Consider the following 21,518-nt stretch of genomic DNA (forward strand, 5'->3'; position numbering starts at 1 on the left):
TAGAATACTGGCTTATGGCTACATATGTATGCATAAAATCCATTATAGTAAGTATAGGTTAGGTAGATACTGGTTATGAAACTATTCTATCATGGAATTTAGACGCCTGGTTTGCTATAGGGTAGACTTCTACTGAACAGTCTTGGGGTGTCAAAGTCGAGGAACCCCATTAAACAATTACCCTCAGAGTGCAGGAGTGGTCTGTAATTTTATTTAATAGCAAAGTAATCATGGTCCGGTCAAAGGTACTTCGCCTTACAAAACAAATAAATCTATTCAGAGGTTCTGTCTAGTTACTTTCTCTGAATGTCCCACTTAATTAAATGGACATAAGCATTGCCAAACTGAGACAGACCAAAGGTCCATCAAGCCCAGCTCCTATTTCCAACAGTGGCCAACCCAGGTCCCAAGTAGTAAAACAGATTTTATGCAGCTTAACCTAAGAATAAGCAATGGATTTCCCCAAGCCATCTCAATCATGGCCTATGGACTTCTCTTTTAAGAAATTAAACCTTTTTTAAACCCCGCTAAGCTAACTGATTTCACCACATTCTCCAGCCACCAATTCCAGAGTTTAATTACATGTTGTGTGATGACATATTTTCTCCGGTTTGTTTAAAATCTGCTACTTAGTAGCTTCATCGCATGTCCCCTAGTCCTCGTATTTTTGGAAAGAGTGAACAAGCGATTCTCATCTACCCTTCCTACTCCGCTCATTATTTTATAGACCTCTATCATATCCCCCCTGAGCCGTCTCTTCTCCAAGCTGAAGAGCCCTAGCCGCTTTAGCCTTTCCTCATAAGGAAGTCATGCCATCCCTTTTATCATTTTTGTCGCCCTTCTCTGTACCTTTTCTAATTCCGCTATATCTTTTTTGGGATAAGGTGACCAGAACTGCACACGGTATTCGAGTCGCGGCCGTACCATAGAGCGATCCAAGGGCATTATAACATTCTCATCTCTGTTTTCCATTCCTTTCCTAATACAGTAAAACTTGGTTTGCAAGACAAGCAAAACATTTGATTAAATTTTAACTTGATATACAAGCAATGTCTTGCAATACAAGCACATACAGTATACACGCATCACAACTGAGCCGATAGTGGTTCTTTGTCTGACACTGCAAGAGTGTAGTGACTGTTCTAAACAAGCAAAGTCTTGCAATATGAGTACATACAGTATACACGCGTCACATCATCACAACTGAGCCGATGGTTCTTCTTTCTCTGACGCTGGAGGAGTCTAGTGACTGTTCTAAATTAGCGAGGTCTTGCAATACAAGTATGTATAGTATTTTATATTAACGTTTTTGGGTTGTGGAACGAATTGTCTGAGTTCCATTATTTCCTTTGGAGAAATTCGCTTTGGTATATGAGTGTTTTGGATTACAAGCATGTTTTTGGAACAAATTATGCTCGTAAACCAAGGTTTTACTGTAATTCCGAACATACTATTTGCTTTCTTAGCAGCCGCCACACATTGAGCCGAGGGTTTCAACGTATCCTAAACAATGACACCTAGATCCTTTTCCTGGGAAGGGGCTCTTAACAGAGAATCCAGCATCACAAAGCTATAGTTCGGGTTTCTCTTTCCCACATGCATCACTTTGCACTTGCTCAAATGAAACGTCATCTGCCATTTTGACTCCCAAGGTCCTCTTGCAATTTAACAACTTTGGGCTCCTTTTACTAAGCTGGGCTAGTGGTTTTAGCGCGCGGTACACACTAGATGCTAACGCCTCCATAGAGCTGGCGTTAGCTTTTCCACCTAGCGCGTGGTAAAAACGCTACCGCAGCTCAGTAAAAGAAGTCCTTTGCGTCATCAGCAAATTTAATTCTCTCTCGATCATCGCTAAATGTGTTACAAAGCAGCGGGAGCTGTAATCCGGATCAGCGCTTTGGAATATCGACCCGCACATGAGAATATGCAGCCCCTTTCACGCACTTTGCACAAAGGTTTTCTCTCTGAAGGCCTTAGACAGATTTCCTCACTCTTCACACCTCCACACACTGGCGAAAGTTTCCTTCCTGTATCTCTGGGCCTCTTTCCTGTCACCAACAGCCCGCTGGACACTTCTGCTAACACAAGCCTGCAGCTGAAAACTCTGCCCCAACCAGTCACACAATTGCAAAATAAAGCCTGACAGATGAGCAGCCCAGCGCCTGGCTGCCCCTAACGAAGGAGAGCCCCTAAATCTCTTGGCCACGTGAAGGATTCGCTTGTGGGGTTCCCTGTGCAGCAAGTTACAGGAAGCATGCTTGCAATCTCTCCCCCACTCCCCCCGTTAACATTTCTAGTTCTTCCCTTCTAGTTTGCTGCTAAATTTCTGTGCTTGTCATAACAGAAGACCGATATATCAAATATTTTTATTATTAATAACAATATCATTCCGCCCCCTTTTGGCTTTAGCTGAGAAATGTTGCCAGTTTGGAAATTTGTCCCCCCCATTATACTGAAGCCTGCCCTCTCTTTATGTTGGTTGACAGTAAACCGGGGTCCTAGCAGTAGAACGGAGATATTCTCTGCTCGCTATACTTTCAGTAAAATACAGGGCCAGAACACGCTCAGGACTGAAGGATCTCCCGTACGAAGAACGGTTAGATAAATTACGGCTATACTCGCTCGAGGAGCGCAGAGAGAGGGGAGACATGATCGAGACGTTCAAGTATCTCACGGGCCGCATCGAAGCGGAGGAGGATATCTTCTTTTTCAAGGGTCCCACGGCAACAAGAGGGCATCCGTGGAAAATCAGAGGCGGGAAACTGCGCGGGGACACCAGGAAATTCTTTTTCACCGAAAGGGTGGTTGATCGCTGGAATGGTCTTCCGCTTCAGGTGATTGAGGCTAGCGGCATGCCTGATTTTAAGGCCAAATGGGATCGACACGTGGTATCTATTCGCAGGGTAAAGGCAGGGGAGGGTCATTAGGGTGGGCAGACTGGGTGGGCCGTGGCCCTTATCTGCCTTCTATGTTTCTCTCTGCACCTGGGACAGATATTCAGAATTACACTCTCCCATCTTTCTAGTTTCAAGTTTTCTTATTTTTAATATATCGACCATCAACAAATATCTAGGCGGTTTACAACACTATGATAAAATAAAGAATTAACATAATGCTTATAAAAGGGGGAAAAGTGAACATTGTAGACGTTTTACAAAGACATACATGAGAGTGGGGATTGAAGAAGAAAGGTGGGGGTAAAGTGAAAAAAGAAAAGAAAAAAAAATAAATAATAGGGTTAGAAAGGACAGAGAGGGAGAGGGATAAAACATTAGGGATTGGGTCGCTTCTTACAAGCGGTTGGCAGACTTGGCAATAAGAAGTTTAGGAGCTATGGAATGCATCTTGAAATAAAAACGTTTTTAGTTTAATCTTGAATTGATCTAGGAGATTTTCGTGGCGAAGTTGGGGAGGTAAGGCATTCCATAAAGTTGGGGCGACAACGGAGAAATTGGATTTCCTAGTGTCATAAAATTCTTTAATAGAGGGAACAGATAGTAGGTTCTGATCTGCTGATCTAAGAGTCCGAGAGGGGCAGAAAGGGAGGAAGACGTGAGAGTTTTATTTTAAAGACTAGCATAAGTGTTTTATAGGTAATGCGGTGTGTGATAGGTGGTGTCAGGTCAAAAGCGCGCCGGGACAAAGGCGCGCGCGGACAATTGAGCGCAGCGCAGAGGTGCGCGCCGCAGAAAATTACTGTTTTTAGGGCTTCGACGGGGGGCGTGGGGGGAACCCCCCCACTTTACTTAATAGAGATTGCGCCGCGTTGTGGGGGCGTTGTGGGGGGTTTGGGGGGGTTGTAACCCCCCACATTTTACTGAAAACTTAACTTTTTCCCTGTTTTTAGGGAAAAAGTTAAGTTTACAGTAAAATGTGGGGGGTTACAACCCCCGAAACCCCCCACAACGCCGGCGCGATCTCTATTAAGTAAACTGGGGGGCTCCCCAACAAAACCCCCCGTCGGAGCCCCTAAAAACAGTAATTTTCTTCGGCGCGCGCCTCCGTCTTGCGCTCAGTTGTCGGCGCGCACCTTTGTCTTTCGCGGTGTTGTCTATGAACCGTGATAGGTAGCCAGTGGGCTTCTTTCAGAAGGGGGGTAACGTGATCATATTTCCCTAACTTATGTATGTAACAGTGTTTTGAATGAGCTGTAAACGTCGTAATTCTTTTTGAGGAATTCCGCTATAAAGAGAATTGCAGTAATCAAGGTGAGAGATAACTAATGAATGGAATCCTCCTTTTCTCTTTTCCTCCACTCCATCCCTTATCCTTCCTCACACATCCCTTGCCCTGCATCCAGTTTCCTCTGCTCCTCGCTGCTTACCTTGCATCCTCTTCTCCTCCTCTGCCTCCACACTGTGACTCTTTCCCTCTAATCCCTCTTCTCCTTGTCCCCTCTCCCCCCCCACCCCTTTCTCCCACTTGCCTTAGCAAGAAACCTGAAATTCTCTCGTCACTGCAGTGATCCAAGCTCCCTCTATTGCTAGAATCACATGACGTAACACAAAGGTGGAACATATAGAGCGAAAAGACAGGAGTTTCGATAGAAGGTAAGGGGAGCCAAGCTTTCACCTTCTTCCTGAAGTAGAGGTAGTCTTGTGTTAAGGGTTACCAGATTTTCTGGAACTAAAATCTGGACCCATGGCCCCTTCCCCAGGCCCACCCAGTTCGCCCATCCCCGCCAGAATCATACCCATATTAATCTTCTGTAAGCCATAATGATTCCTAGCAGACAATTGCGCAGTATGTGAAACAATATAGCATGGTATAGTATGGATACTCCTTGGGAAGATCTTAGTGATCTTGGAGGGCTGTAGAGGGAAATCCTGTTTTCAAGTTAGTTACCGTATGTACTCGAATATAAGTCGATCTGAGTATAAGACTAGGTATCCTTTACCCCTCCCAAAAAAGAGGAAAAAAGGTTGAGTCGAATATAAGATGGGGAGGGGGGAGTTAATATTCATGTCCCCTGCCAGGATCTGTGCCCCACCCCCCTTATTCCCTCCCCTGCCAGGCTCTGCACCCAGTCCCCCGTCCCCCGTCTCTCCCAATGTCCTGCAGGCCTCCACTGGGCCTGCTGTATGACATGGTGGGCCGGAACAGGAGGGATTCCTCCTGTCTCCTGTCCTGGCCAACTCTGCCAATTTTTTTTTTACCTCCCTCCCGCCTTCCCTCGCATACCTTTTTGAATCCTTGGGGGTCCAGCAGTGTACCAAGCAGGAGCGAGCTTTCTGTGCTCCTGCCCCACTCTGAGCCCCTTCCTGAATGGCCGCCTTGAGTTCTCATGGCCCAGCAGTGTACAGGCATGAGTGAGTTATCCTCGCTCCTGCCTGGCGCTGAGCCGCTCACTGAATGGCTGCCGCAAGTCCTCACGAGACCTGTGAAAACTCAGGGCAACGATTCAGCAAGCTGCTCAGTACTGGGCAGGAGCAAGGATAGCTCGCTCCTGCCTGGTACACCGCTGGACCACCAGGGATTCAAAAAGGTACACGAGGGGAGGCGGGAGGAAGGTAAAAAAAAGAATTGGCAGAGTTGGCCGGATCAGGAGACTGGAGGGATCCCTCCTATCTTGGCCCACCCCACCAGGCCATACAGCAGGCCCGGCGGAGGCCTGCAACAAGTCCAGGAGGGGGGTACGGGTGGGTGATGACCCGAATATTAGCCAGGACCCCTATTTTGGGGTCATGGTTTTGGCCCCAAAATTTCAGCTTATATTCGAGTATGTACGGTAGTTAGATAAGTGCCATTGACTTGATGAATTACAGATCTAAAAGGTAAGGTCTGCTAAGGTCATCCAGCGTTATCCCCACGGATGTTTTCAACGTGTCCAACTGATGAGGATAGTTGTATTGTGCAGAATATAAGAGGGGAGGGGATCCCCATAACTAATATGGCCCCCATAACCGATATGTAATAATAATAGTTTATTTTTACATACGGCCATACCTGGGAGTTCTAGGCGGTTCACATCAATCAATCATTATACCTACAGTACAAATAGATATTTAAAATTGAAATCATCTAAAATTTCGGCAAAGTTAAAGCTTACAGTGGGAAGATAGAAACAATTTATAATGAGATAAAAATTGTAAGTAATAAGATACATTAGGTTGCCAGTCTGTTGAATAATTGAGTTTTTATCTGTTTTCTAAAATCAAGATAAGAGGAAGCTCTAAAAGGCCCTAATATTATAGCCGAATAATAGAAATCCTTCACACACAGCAAAGTATAAACAAGAGAATTCGCAGAGTCCATATTTTTCCTTCATAGAACAAAATATTTTGCTTTAATGTCCGGAACAAGACGCTGGGGCCATAACAATCGTTCCATGAAAGTGGGATAAAAGTCACACTTACACGTTTGTTTATAAAAAACATATTTTCCTTCCAATAGTAGATCATTAGAAGGTCTCCTGAAATCAAAACTCCCCTCTTCCCCTGATCATCTAGGAGAGGGCGCCAATCAAATCCCCCAAACCTTCTCACAAAGTGAAGAAAAACCAGATCTGCAAGCATTTTTGTGAGCAATTGGCTCGCGTGCTCCACAGAGGGGGGACACGGGGCTCTTGCCCAGTTAAATCATTTGAATATCGACCCTAAAAGGAAAAAAGAAGGCCCTTGTATAGCTCTAAAACGGTGGTCTCAAACTCAAACCCTTTGTAGGGCCACATTTGGGATTTGTAGGTACTTGGAGGGCCTCAGAAAAAATAGTTCATGTCTTATTAAAGAAATGACTCTTTATCTATATATATAAAATCGGAGGTATGTATGTGTGTATGTATGTGTGTATGTGCCGCGATCACGCAAAAATGGCTTGACCGATTTGAACGAAACTTTGTATGCAGATCCCTCACTACCTGGGCTGATATGTTCTGGGGGTCTCGCGGCCCACCTGCCCACGTGGGCGGAGCTACAAACAGAAAATCAGATTTCACCCATTCATATCAATGGAAAAAATGTAAAAAGCTGCCATTCTCACAGTAATTCAAAAACGGCTTGACAGATTTGAACGAAACTTGGTATGCAGATCCCTCACTACCTGGGGTGATATGTTCTGGGGGTCTCGCGGCCCACAACTCTATGTTGCTTGCTCAAGGGTGGGTTCACCCAACAATTTATATGTTCTTGCTCCAGGAGGTGAAACTAAAATTGTTGTTTATAATCACGTTTTGCGTTTGTTGTATTGTATTCATTTTGTCAAATATTTCACATTATAATTTGAATATTGTACTTTTTATTAAGCTGTAAAAAAATAATTTCATTCACCACTATAAAGTATCTTTATTTGAATCCATTTACAGTGTTATTGCTATAATTAAATACCCGTGCAACGCCAGGGCATCAGCTAGTAGTTTATAAATCTTTCCTTTTGGCTAAGTCTTAATAATAATATTGTCATTTATAGCTAAAGAGACATATGATCAAGAAACTTTTATTTGACTTTTCTGATTATGATAAACATACCGAGGGCCTGAAAATAGTACCTGGCCGTATCTCATACAAGATAAAGCGGAACTAGAAAAGGTACAGAGAACAGGAATGAAAATGATTAATGCAATCGACTTCTAACTGGTCTCCCGCAGTGCCCATTCTCCCCCCTGCAATCTGTTGCACAACTCATCTTCTTCTAACCTCGCTACGCTCATGTCACCCCTCTCCTTAAGTCACTTTACTGACTCCCTGTCCGCCATCGCATGCAGTTGAAGCTCCTATCGCTGACCTACAAGAGTGTTCATTCTGCTGCCCCCCAATATCTCTCCTCCCTTCTCTCTCCTTATACACCTCCCAGAGAACTCCGTTCCTTAGATAAGTCACTCTTAATGTTACCCTTCTCCTCCAGACTTCGTTCCTTTCATCTAGCTGCTCCCTATGCCTGAAATAAATTACCTGACTTTGTCCGTCAAGCCCCTTCCCTTCCCTTGTTTAAAAGCAGACTGAAAACCCGCCTTTTTGATATAGTCTTCAATCCTTAAGCAACTCCTCTGCCCTCCAACCCAGCCAGCAGATTAACCGTTCCCCTTAACTGTATCCATGACATCCTGTTTGTCTGTTTTGTCTGTTTAGATTGTAAGCTCTTTCAAGCAGGGACTGTCTCTTTTGTGACTGTAATAATAATAGTAATATAATAATAACTTTTTTCTTCTATACCGCCACAGTTGAGAAGACTTCTAGGTGGTTCACATCGAAGAAGGCTGGACAATCAGCGAATTACAGAATGCAAGAAGAGGGGGTACAACTTATTACATGAGAAAAAGATAAGAGGACAACATATTACACCGAGGTTGCACAGAAAGAACATATAACTTAATAAGTGGTGAGGTTTCAGTTTAGGAGATGAATTTGTCAAATAGTGCGGTTTTAATGGCTTTCCGGAATGTGCCGTAGGTCAGCCTGGTTCCGTTAATGTAATTTCCCAGCCAGGACTGCTGTTTGCTTGCTTGGTACATGAAGGATTTGCAGCCTGTGATCTTTGGGTATGTAAATATGTTACGGTTTCTGGTTGGTCGTGAGGGGTTGTGTAATGTGAAATGTGGTAGTAGGTACAGGCAAATTTTAATAGTATTTGCGCCTCCACTGGCAACCAGGGCAGTCTTCTGTAGTAAGGGCCAATGGGGTTGTTTTTCCTCAATCCGAAGATCAAGCGAACTGCAGTGTTTTGCACTCTTCTTAATCTTTGTACTGTTTTCTTTGGGATGCCTAGATAAACGATGTTGCAGTAGTCCAGAATTGATAGGATCAGAGACTGCACCAGTAATCTAATTATTTTTGGATGGTCCTTCGTTTCCACAGAGTACAAAAGCATTTTTTCACCACTAAGTTTGTGTGGTCAGCCATGGTTAGGTGTGTGTCCAGTGTGATTCCCAGTATTTTTGTGGTTTTGGAGGTTGGGTATTCGTGGCCGTTTAATTCTGGTAATTTTGTCCTTGGGGGGTTGCCAAGAAGACTTTTGTCTTTTCTGTGTTTAGTTTCAGTTTGAAGTCGATTGTCCATTTTTTGATTTCGGTCATTATGTGAGAAAGGTGATCTATAGTTTCTTTTGTTATTTCATTTAAGGTGATTAAGATAGATATATCATCTGCATATATATAATAGTTTAAGTTTAATTTTTGTAATAGATGGCCTAGGGGTGAGATGTAGATGCTGAATAGTGTGGGTGATAGTGGGGAGACTTGGGGAACCCCCGAGGGGTTTTTCCATGGTTTCCAGTAATTCCCATTGCTGGCCACTTGGTATGATCTGTTTGTTAGGAATTCCTGGAGCCAGTTCTTTACTTTTCCCGAGAGCCTCATTGCGTCTAGGCATAGTAGCATTATTTCGTGGTCTACTATGGCAAACGCACTACTAAGGTCTAGTTGTAAAATCAGAGCGCTTGTACCTTTGCTGAAAAGAGCATAGAGGTGGTTTAAGATGGAAGCTATAAATGTTTCCGTACTGTATCCTTTCCTGAAACCTGCGTACATCTGGTAGCGCTATAGAAATAATTCATAGCAGTGTGAAGCATTTCCGTCTTTGGGAAGCAGAGCTGAGATTGTGATGTCATAATGCCTCATTCCACCAATAAGAGCCAACCTCATCAGTGATGTCACAATGGCTCGATTGTCCTGGATTCCCATCTGCCCTCCAACCCAGCCAGCTGATTAACCCTTCCCCTTAACTGTATCCATGACATCCTGTTTGTCTGTCTTGGCTGTTTAGATTGTAAGCTCTTTGGAGCAGGGACTGTTTTCTTCTTCTTTGTGACTCTGTGCAGTGCTGCATGCGTCTGGTAGCGCTATAGAAATAATTCATAGTAGTAGTAGGCTGGGGTGACTTCCCTATGAGGAAAGGCTAAAGTGGCTAGGGTTCTTCGGCTTGGAGGAGACAGCTCAGGGGTGATATGACAGAGGTCTATAAAATAATGAGCGGAGTAGAAAGGGTTGATGTGAATCGCTTGTTCACTCTTTCCAAAAATACTAGAACTAGGGGGCATGTGATGAAGCTACTAAGTAGTAGATTTAAAACAAACCGAAGAAAATACTTCCTCACACAACATGTAATTAAACTCTGGAATTTGTTGCCTGAGAATGTGGTGAAATCATTTAGCTTAGCGGGGTTTTAAAAAGGCTTGGATAATTTCCTAAAAGAAAAGTCCATAGGCCATTGAGATGGCTTAGAGAAATTCACTGCTTATTCCTGGAATAAGCAGCATAAAATCTGGATCTCGCTGGGTGCTTTGGACCTGGGATTCTGGGCTTGATGGCAGCTCTTATGATCTTATTAATCCACCACTTGGAGGAAATGATACTGAAGGCACCTTATGAAGACATCGATTACATCCCGGTTCGGAAGGTAACCAGTGGTATAACGGATCCCTTGATGGTTGGGGCTGAAGGTCAAATAGTCAACAAGACCCATTAGCATAATTGATGTTAATTGGCACTGATTAGAAGTTACATCTTACTGAAGTTATAATTGAAGCTCTATTTTTATTACTGAAGTGTTAGTTTCATTATTATGAACTTGTCTATTGGTTAACCAGTTAATTTTTTTTTTTTTTTGGTAATCCGAGCAAAACTTTTATAGTACATCCCGGTGCATTGTGGGATTTGTAGGCTTGGCTTGACTCAGATGGATTTTTAACTCACTCCATAGGACAGATTGCCTCTTGAAGGTGGGGCCAGAGAGCAGAGACCTGGGTGGCTTGTCTAACCCGAAATTCCTCAGTTTTCAGTAATGAAACTGCTCAGGAAAGGGGGGATCCAGCATTTGAGGTGACAGAATTACAGCGGAAGCATCTCTTCTGTACCCAAAGTCAGGTTAGCAGATTTGGGGGTTTCTCTCTCTCTGAATAATGACTCAACCGTCTGTTTTGGGGGGGAAAAGGGTTGGTTTCTTCTCTTAGAATTGGAAGGTTAAATGCTTTTATTTCAGTTATCACAAAATGTGTCCTGCATGGATGATAAAGATGTTTGTTTTCTGTCAATTGGGCGTTATATGTAAAAACAAAACAAAACAAAAAAAACAGTCCAGTAACATCAGCCATGTGGCAGAAAACCGGAAAAAGTTCATCTGCCATGCAAAATGAATGTGGGAGAATCATCCAGGTCCCGGACAGACAATACAATAGTTTGCAGCTCGGCCTGGAAGCTCTGGCAGGATTTTCTGGCTCACTGTATCTGGCTTTTCATTCATTTCCTGGTCTTGTTTGCATTTTTTTTTTTGGTTTTCTTTCTAACTGGTAACCTGTTTTTAGTTAACTGTACACCCCCTTGAACTGTGCCTAGAGGCTGTATATCAAATTTTTAATCAACTTGAAACTTTTCTTCTGTTTTAGCTCGGTTTCGTTCTTCCAGCAGTGGATTTTTCAAGCTCTTTCTTCTCCCTTTCCTACTGCACTGCTTCCTCTCTCTTTTCCCCAGGTCAATCCCTTACCCTGATCCAGAGAGGAAGGGCGACTTTATTTTGGCTCCGCCCTTTGTCCAGCCCAGGCTCCGCCCATACTCTACCCCCCTCTCAGTAATGCAACCCTGAACAGCTTCAAATCTTGGAAGGGGCCAGCCTGTCGGAAGTGTCTACTGCAGCGTCTCTCAAACTGGGTGCCACGTATTATTAAAGGTGGGAGAGAAGAGCAAACGACAGCCAGCATGGAATGCAAAAATGAAAATGACTACTGTGTGCAGTTCTAAGGATATAACGGAATCAGAAAAGAGAAGAGCACTGAAAATGATAAAAGGTTTGGGACTCCTGCCCTATGAGGAAAGGCTAAAGTGGCTAGGGTTCTTCAGCTTGGGGGATACCAGATTAGGAGGCGTGCGACAGAGCTACTAAGTAGTAGATTTAAAACAAACCAGAGAAAATATTTCTTCATACAACATGCAATTCATTGCTGGAGAATGTGGTGAAATCAGTTAGCTTAGCGGGGTTTAAAAAAGGTTTGGATAATTATCTAAAAGAGAAGTCCATAGACCATTATTGAGATGGCTTGAAGAAATCCGCTTATTATTCCTAGAATAAGCAGCATAAAATCTCTTTTACTACTTGGGATCTAGCCTTCAGTCTGCCCCAGTATGGCAATTCTTATGTTCTTAAAGGTGAAGTGAAATAGGCTAACAGAGCCAAGAGAACATTCTTCAAAGAAAGGAAAAAGCATCTTAATGAAGAAAATAAGACGTGACATAAGCCCTGACAAAGAAGGTTAAAAGAGAATATGAAATGTGCCACAGACACAAAAACTCATAGTAACAACTTTTTCAGGTATATCCGATGGAGAAAGCTTGTGACACCATTAGATCATCATGGAGCAAAAGAGGCACTCGGGGATGACAAGAGACTGAAAGAATTGTTTGCTTTTGGTCTTTATGGACGAAGATGTAGGAGAAATTGTTTTCAGAGGTTGACAATGAGGAGGAGCTGTACAAAATCTGTGAGTCTAGAAGACGTACTGAGCCAATAACCAAATGAACTACTAGCAGTAAATCACCTGGACCGGATGGTATGAAAGAAGACAAACATGAAATGGCTATGGGGTGCCGCAAGGTTCCCCTTTGTCGCCAATTTTGTTCAACATCTATATGACTTCACCGAAAAACATTTGTCTCGGGTATTATTGAAAGAAAATTTTAACATTCATTATTTTGTCCTCAACAAAAGATGAAAATCACACAATTCATTTATCGGGACATAATAGAAATAAGAGAGACGGCTGCCGGTTCGCTAAACTTTATACACTCACAGACCTCAGTGATACCATCTGTATGCCGCTAAACTTTAGATCATACAGAAACAATTGGTATCCCTAATCGTCATCGGTCTCAATACTTTTTAAATATTTTCAATAAATATATTTGAATATTAAAGTACTCATCTTATACTATGCGGATGGGGGTAAGCACTCCGACGTGGTCCTACGTTTCGCCCATAAAGGCTGTATCAAGGAAATCCCCCCGGGGAGCATGAGCTGTTTGTACTAAGGGGGATTTCCTTGATACAGCCCTTATGGGCGAAACGTAGGACTACGTCGGAGTGCTTACCCCCATCCGCATAGTATAAGATGAGTACTTTAATATTCAAATATATTTATTGAAAATATTTAAAAAGTATTGAGACCGATGACGATTAGGGATACCAATTGTTTCTGTATGATCTAAAGTTTAGCGGCATACAGATGGTATCACTGAGGTCTGTGAGCGTATAAAGTATTAATCCACATAAGATCTTCTTATTGATATGTGTGTTGGTTGACTCGAAGGAAGATCTAAAAAATTAATAGAGTCAGTGGCTAGTTTGGTTCACTAAACTGTCAGAATGGTATATTTCTTTGCAATTTTTATCTTATTCTGTGTATATTAAGAACTGCCATACTGGGACAGACGGATCTGGGATTATCTCTGGAGATGCACCTTTAATGGAGGGGCGGGTGCTGCGGCCTAGATGAGAATACCTGAGTGCAAGCTTTGCTTTCTTTCTTTGTCTTTTGAGCTTTAGACTTTTATAACTGCAGCTCAGTTGTTGTTTGAGCAGCTTTTGAATTCCAGACGTGACCCTTGGCTGGTCATTTGATTGCTCTGCGATTTCATTTCTAATCCCGGCTCTGTCGGTGACTCTTTGGATTGGCCACTCTCTTACCCTGAGCGTCAGTTCTAATCCCAGTTCTACCACTAAGCTAGGCTGTGGCTTTGGGCGAGTCATGTTCTCTATTGTGCCCCAGTTCCAGTTTCAGCTGTTATTGATCGTCTAGCTTTAGAGGCCAGTTTAAAAACAAAGCCTGTCAAAAGCCGGCACTCCTAGTTACATGTTCAGCTACCTCCCCTTGTATCCTGAAGCTGTGGAATCAAATCCCAGTGTTGCTCCCTGTGACCTTGGGCAAGTCACTCAATCTTCTATTGTCCTGGGTATAACGACAAAAAAAGGCAGTATACAAGTTCCTCTTCCCCCTTAATGCAGCTTTATTCTTGTTCAGCTCATCTTCTTCAGGGCTTCACCAGAGCTGCCATTTTTAACTATCTGATATGAAGAACATTCTAGAGCAGTGGTTTTCAATGCAAGGCCTGGGGCCAATGGCAGCCCTTGGAGATCTCATCATAATTCTGGCTTCTTTCTGCTACTCTTTGTCTTTCTATCCATGTAGAGCAGGGGTGTCAAAGTCCCTCCTCGAGGGCCGCAATCCAGTCGGGTTTTCAGGATTTCCCCAATGAATCTGCATGAGATCTATGTGCATGTACTGCTTTCAATGCATATTCACTGGGGAAATCCTGAAAACCCGACTGGATTGCGGCCCTATAGGAGGGACTTTGACACCCTTGCTCTATGGGAACCCTCCAAGGGGCAGGGGTCTCAAAGTCCCTCCTTGAGTCGGGTTTTCAGGATTTCCCCAATGAATCTGCATGAGATCTATGTGCATGTACTGCTTTCAATGCATATTCACTGGGGAAATCCTGAAAACCCGACTGGATTGCGGCCCTCCAGGAGGGACTTTGACACCCTTGCTCTATGGGAACCCTCCAAGGGACAGGGGTCTCAAAGTCCCTCCTTGAGTCGGGTTTTCAGGATTTCCCCAATGAATCTGCATGAGATCTATGTACATGTACTGCTTTCAATGCATATTCACTGGGGAAATCCTGAAAACCCGACTGGATTGCAGCCCTCCAGGAGGGACTTTGAAACCCTTGCTCTATGGGAACCCTCCAAGGGGCAGGGGTCTCAAAGTCCCTCCTTGAGTGGGGTTTTCAGGATTTCCCCAATGAATCTGCATGAGATCTATGTGCATGTACTGCTTTCAATGCATATTCACTGGGGAAATCCTGAAAACCCGACTGGATTGAGGCCCTATAGGAGGGACTTTGACACCCTTGCTCTATGGGAACCCTCCAAGGGGCAGGAGTCTCAAAGTCCCTCCTTGAGTCAGGTTCTCAGGATTTCCCCAATGAATCTGCATGAGATCTATGTGCATGTACTGCTTTCAATGCATATTCACTGGGGAAATCCTGAAAACCCGACTGGATTGAGGCCCTATAGGAGGGACTTTGACACCCTTGCTCTATGGGAACCCTCCAAGGGGCAGGAGTCTCAAAGTCCCTCCTTGAGTCAGGTTCTCAGGATTTCCCCAATGAATCTGCATGAGATCTATGTGCATGTACTGCTTTCAATGCATATTCACTGGGGAAATCCTGAAAACCCGACTGGATTGAGGCCCTATAGGAGGGACTTTGACACCCTTGCTCTATGGGAACCCTCCAAGGGGCAGGGGTCTCAAAGTCCCTCCTTGAGTCGGGTTTTCAGGATTTCCCCAATGAATCTGCATGAGAGCTATGTGCATGCACTGCTTTCAATGCATATTCATTGGGGAAATCCTGAAAACCTGACCTGGCTCCAGCTCTCGAGGATCGGAATTGCCTACCCCTGGACTAAGGGACACTCGATGAAGCTACAAGGAAATTATTTTAAAATCAATAGGATAGAGGTGTCAAAGTTCCTCCTGGAGGGCCACAATCCAGTCAGGTTTTCTGCAATGAATATGCATGAGGTCTATTTGCATGCACTGCTTTCAATGCATATTCATAAGGGAAATCCTGAAAACCCGACTGGATTGCGGCCCTCGAGGAGGGACTTTGACACCTGTGAAGTAGAGCAATGGTCTCAAACTTGCGGCCCGCCAGGTACTATTTTGAGGCCCTGGGTATGTTTATCATAGTCACAAAAGTAAAATAAAACAGTTTCTTGATCATATGTCTCTTTAGCTATAAATGACAATAGTATTATTAAGACTTAGCCAAAAGGAAAGATTTATAAACTATAAAGAGTTTTACCTCATGCAAAATTGTCATTTCTTTAATAAGACATGAACTATTTTTTTCTGAGGCCCTCCAAATCCAAAATGTGGCCCTGCAAAGGGTTTGTGTTTCAGACCACTGATGTAGGGTTACCATATGGTTCTAGAAAAAGGAGGACGGGTTGAGACATACGACTTCTACCATTTATTATTTCTAAAGCGCTGAAAGGTGTACGCAGAGCTGTACATTTTAACATACAATAGACAGTCCCTGCTCAGAAGAGCTTACAGTCAAATTTAGACAGGATATTGGGGAGATTATGGTAGAGGAAATGATACAGTGGGACATCCAGGTTTTACTTCCATTGAAAGCAATGGAAATAAGGAGGACAGATTGGGGCATCTTGACTGGAATTCTATTGACTACAATGGAAATAAAACCCAGTTGCCTCAACATAAGAACATAAGAATCGCTGCTGCTGGGTCAGACCAGTGGTCCATTGTGCCCAGTAGTCCGCTCACGTGGCGGCCCCTAGGTCAAAGACCAGCGCCCTAACTGCAACTAACCCTACCTACCTTCTTTTTCTGGAGCAATGTGGTAACCCTATATTAGAGTTACCAGAAGTCCGGAATTCCCCTTTTTGAGGCCATGTCCGGGGGTCCGGACAGCTTTTCAGAACCTGGCACTTTGTCCTGCATTATAGCGGTCCATGGGGGGCTTAATATGCAGTAATGTTCCACATATGACTACCTCATATGTCAATAGAATTGTTGATGCCAATATGAGATTACACTTCCCCCTCCCCATTCGCAGTTTCGGCAATCGCGATTTCACATATTCGTGATTTTTTGGGGAGGGGAAAAAAGAAAACCCCCCATAGTTTAGCCTTCCCCCCGGCATCCTGGCCTTTCCTGGTGGTCTAGCGGGCTTTCGGGGCAGGAGCGATCTTCCTACGCTCCTGCCCCATGTAGATCGCCAATAGGAAATGGCTGTGGAGAGTTCCCATCGTAGTCTCGAGAGACTATGAGAACTCACGGCAGCCATTGCCTATTGGCGATCTGCACGGGGCAGGAGCGTAGGAAGATCTCTCCTGTCTCGAAAGCCCGCTAGACCACCAAGTGATGCCGGGGGGAAGGCGGGAGGGAGGCGGGGGTGGGCCAGAGCTTGACCAGAAGATATTTGCGGTATTTCACCATTTGCGGTCCAGCACTGCCCCTATCCCCCGAGAATCCGGAGGGAGAAGTATAATCTATCCCCATATTGACTTCCAAAAGTTGAGTATCAAAGGACAATAGAACAACAGATGATCCAGTGTCCCAATGTCTAGATCAGTGGTTCCCAACCCTGTCCTGGAGGACCACCAGGTCAATCGGGTTTTCAGGCTAGCCCTAATGAATATGCATGGAGCAGATCTGCATGCATGTCACTTCCATTATATGCAAAGCTCTCTCATGCATATTCATTAGGGCTAGCCTGAAAACCCGATTGGCCCGGTGATCCTCCAGGACAGGGTTGGGAACCACTGGTCTAGACGACAATGTCAGCATCTATTAGATTTAGAACTGTCTAACCTGTGTAACCTAACAGGGGTCCAATAAGATCTAACACCCAGTCACAGGAGGCACAGAGAGTTACCTTGCTAAGAACATGGGTGAAAAGGAACAGAGGCTGATCTAAGGGGAAATGTGGCACTTCACCTCAGATCACTGATACACACCAAAGACTCCTAGAACCTCCCAGCCCTGACCTCAAAAACATCCCCAACATCACAAATGACTGCAATCTGGGGCCTCTGCCTCCTGACCCCCACATTCCTAACCCCAACCCCATAAATGACCTCCATGTATCTCCCACCTCCTAACCCCTGTAACTTGAAGATGGGAGGTAGGAATGATACCCACTCGCTCCTGCCTCTGTGCTGCCATCTTACAACATGGCAGTATCTGACTCTCTGCAGTGCATGCTGGGATGTACCATAAGGATCAGTCTGCCAGATAAGGGAATTACTGCATTACCTGTTCCCTCCAAGTGTGCTCTGGGCTGGCCTATAGGGGGAGTTGACATGGGAACAGATAACCATCGGGTCTCATTCTTTAGTGTCTATCTATGCCAGCATTTTTCAATGCAAGGCTTGAGGGTCAGTGGCTGGACCCAGTCATATTCTGATTCTTATTTGAGCCAAGCATAGGATAATGAAGCCATTGTGACATCACTGCTGAGGTTGGCTCTGAGGCATTGGTGGAATAAGGCATTATGACATCACAATCTCAGCTCTGGAATGTTGCTACTCTTTGGGTTTCTGCCAGATACTTGGGTCCTGGGTTGGCCACTGTTGGAAACAGGAGACTGGGCTTGATGGACCTTCGGTCTGTCCCAGTATGATTGCTCTTATGTGAGCCAAGTATAGGACAGTCAAGCCATTGTGACATCACTGCTGAGGTTGGCTCTGAGGCATTGGTGGAATAAGGCATTATGACACCACAATCTTAACTCTGGAATGTTGCTACTCTGGGTATCTGCCAGGTACTTGGGACCTGGGTTGGCCACTGTTGGAAACACGATACTGGGCTTGATGGACCTTCAGTCTCTCCCAGTATGGGAACACTTATGGTCTTATGTTCTAACCATCCCTGCAAACATAGAAACATAGAAACATAGAAAAAAGCAGCAGAAAAGGGCTATAGCCCACCAAGTCTGCCCATTCCAAGTATCCCCCCCCTGAATTTACTCCCTTAAAGATCCCACGTGAGTATCCCATTTTCTCTTAAAATCCGTCACGCTGCTGGCCTTTATCACCTGGAGTGGGAGTCTGTTCCAATGATCCACTACTCTTTCGGTGAAAAAGTACTTCCTGGAGTCGCCATGAAACTTCCCTCCCCTGATCTTCAGCGGATGCCCTCTGGTGGTCGAGGGTCCCATGAGCCAGAAGATATCATCTTCTGACTCGATGCGTCCCGTGATGTACTTATATGTTTTAATCATATCTCCCTGTTCTCTTCTTTCCTCAAGTGAGTACAGCCGCAATTTTTTTAAATCTTTCTTCATACGTGAGATCCTTGAGCCCCAAGACCATCCTGGTGGCCGTTCGCTGAACCGACTCGATCCTCAGCACGTCCTTTCGGTAGTGTGGTCTCCAAAACTGAACACAGTACTCCAAGTGAGGCCTCACCATGGCTCTGTACAACGGCATCATAACTTCAGGTCTCCTGCTGACGAAACCTCTGCGGATACACCCCATCATTTGTCTTGCCCTGGAGGAAGCCTTCTCCACTTGATTGGCAACCTTCATTCTTTAGTGTCATTCTTTAGTGTCTCTCTCAACCACAGTCCTTCTCCACCAGCATTCTTCAATGCAAGGCTTGAGGATCAGTGGCTGGGCCCATTCATATTCTGATGACATGTGGATGGTTTCCTGCGGTTAACCGTGATGATAGGGATGGAGAATAGGACAAATTCTGTCCCCATGTCATTCTCTAGAGTTCACATTCAATGCTACTGTAGGATGCACCGGGGGTGGGGGATGGTCATTTACGGCTACTGCAGGGATGGCTGATCACAGGAAAAACAATGAGTCCAAGAGCCCTACGCATTTGGTCAGACTTTGGCTCTGAATAAGCCAGTCTCACTGCAGGAAGTCTTCCCACCGCCATTTTGTGACTAGGCCACACTTCACTTCCATCATAACTTTCTGTATATCTGTGATGATAATGAAAGATTACATCACGGTGACTCTCAACTCTGAGTTTTCTTAAGGGCAACTAAAATATGCAAATTAACCTGTTTAATAGAGTAGCCTGTGAATATTTATTGTGATAATCCTGAAGCTTTGAGGACCGGGCCTGAGAAGCACTTCCAAACCATTGTAGAGATGAGGTGTCATGGTGTTTCTGGCCCCTCTGCAAATGGAGCAATTTCTCTCTGGTATCGTCCATTTCAAATAAGAGTATCAATAATATGTGTTAAGCTATTAAAATGCAAATTACTTGGTATGATGAGAACTTGAATTTTCTTTTCTTACTAGATGGAGGAGCCCAGCGTGTGAAATGAGTTGAGGGAAGCGGTTCTGCAAGCTTCACGTGATGGCGGAGAGCACATCTCTCTCTGTTGCCGAGTGGCTTAGATCCCTTCACCTGGAACAGTACACAGATGACTTTGAAAAGAGCAACTTCTGTCAGTTGTCAGATTGCCGGAGCATCAACGACGAGGCACTGATCAGGATTGGGGTTCACCTCCAGGGCCACCGCAAGCGCATCCTCTGTAGCCTTCAGAAGTCATTGGGGGAGGACCCGTCTCCCATGGCAGAGTCTGGAACAAGACCAGTTCCTATGAAACGGAACATTTTCCATTTCTCAGGTGGCCCACAGCCCATCCTATGCCCCCTGAAGGAACCCGAGGTCAGAGATGACACAGCGGCCCTAGGCGCTCTGCAACCTCTCGTAACTGGGACAGGCAGTCCCCCGAGACTTAACCAAACGCCCCCCCCTATTCCTCCAAGGTCGGGATGTCGTCCTCCTATGAAATTCTCCTCAGGCCCTTCTCCAGAGCTCTTCCCTTCCGACATCAGCTCCCATCAGGACTCAGGTCTGATGACTTCTACAGCTTTTGACTTGTCGCTGGATTCAGTTTCATCAGCTGACGGTGAGGATGTTCCAAGGGAGGGGGATTTGGAAGAGAAAACAGAAACTGCTTTGCCTCCTTTGCCAGTGAAATCTCACCACATTGAGAGCAGACCCATAGGAGGTGTCCCCCCGCTTTTGCCCCTCCGCCCACCGATACTGCCACCCAGAGCCCTATCTGCAAAGAGACCTGTCAGGTAAGTCTCATATTTCAGAATTGTTCGTTGTACCTTCTCCCGAAGCATTGCAGAATGTTTTAGCATTAAATCTTAGCTGCCAAATTCTGGATCATTCTTTAAGCTTCACTAGGTTCTTCCTCATGTTATATACACCATCATGTATATAACACCATCATGTTATATACACCACCAATCTGCACACCACACTAAATGGTGTGCAGATTGGTGTGCAATCTGCACACCATTTAGTGTGCAGATTGCACACTAAATCTGCAATAAAGTAGACATCAGGGGTGTCTACTTTATTGCAGATTTAGATATTATTTACAAAGAGGCAATTCTTGCCAAATAGCCCTTCAGCAAAAGAAAAATCTTGAGAACCAAACCTTGAGGCAAGCCACTAGTAACATCTCTTTCCTCAGAGTGACTTCCATTGACTACTTCCCTCTGTTGCCTTCTACTTAACCAGTTTCTGACCCAGTCCGTCATTTTGGGGGCCCATCCTGAGGGCAGTCAGCTTATTTATTAGACACCTGTTTGGAACAGTGTCAAAGGCTTTGCTAAAATCTAAATACACCACATCTAGTGTACTCCCTCTTTCCAATTCTCTGGCCATCCAGTCAAAGAAACTGATCAGATTTGTCCGACAAGACCTGCCTCTAGTGAATCCATGTTGCCTCCGGTCCCGGATTCCAGAAATCTCACCATTCTCTGCTTTAAAAGTGTTTCCATGAATTTGCGTACCACAGAAGTCAAAACTTACCAGCCTGCAATTCCCGACTTCTTCCTTACTTCCATTGTTGTGGAGAGGGACCACATCCGCCCATGTCCAATCCTCCGGTACAACTCCTGACTCTAGAGAAGCAATGAAAAGGTCAACCAGCGGAGCTGCCAGAACTGCCCTAAGTCTCCTTAGAACCCTCTGATATCACTTTATCCACCTTTAGTTTAGCGAGCTCCTCACGAATACAGTCC

At 44.7% G+C, this 21,518-nt stretch overlaps 1 protein-coding gene across 3 annotated transcripts in view; it reads left to right on the plus strand.

Moving 5' to 3' along the window:
- Nucleotides 1-21,518, plus strand: part of ARAP1 (ArfGAP with RhoGAP domain, ankyrin repeat and PH domain 1) — a 331,554-nt gene that overhangs the window by 37,377 nt on the left and 272,659 nt on the right. For 2 of the 3 annotated variants that reach the window (XM_033947923.1, XM_033947925.1), the window contains exon 2: nt 19,770-20,561. In XM_033947923.1, the coding sequence (XP_033803814.1) occupies nt 19,828-20,561 (734 nt within the window). In that variant the 5' untranslated portion in view covers nt 19,770-19,827. Of the gene's footprint in view, nt 1-10,664; nt 10,796-19,769; nt 20,562-21,518 lie in introns of those variants that run through there. The other variant, XM_033947924.1, reaches the window with a different exon arrangement.

Source organism: Geotrypetes seraphini, chromosome 6, assembly GCF_902459505.1.
Source record: "Geotrypetes seraphini chromosome 6, aGeoSer1.1, whole genome shotgun sequence".
NCBI lineage: Eukaryota > Metazoa > Chordata > Amphibia > Gymnophiona > Dermophiidae > Geotrypetes > Geotrypetes seraphini.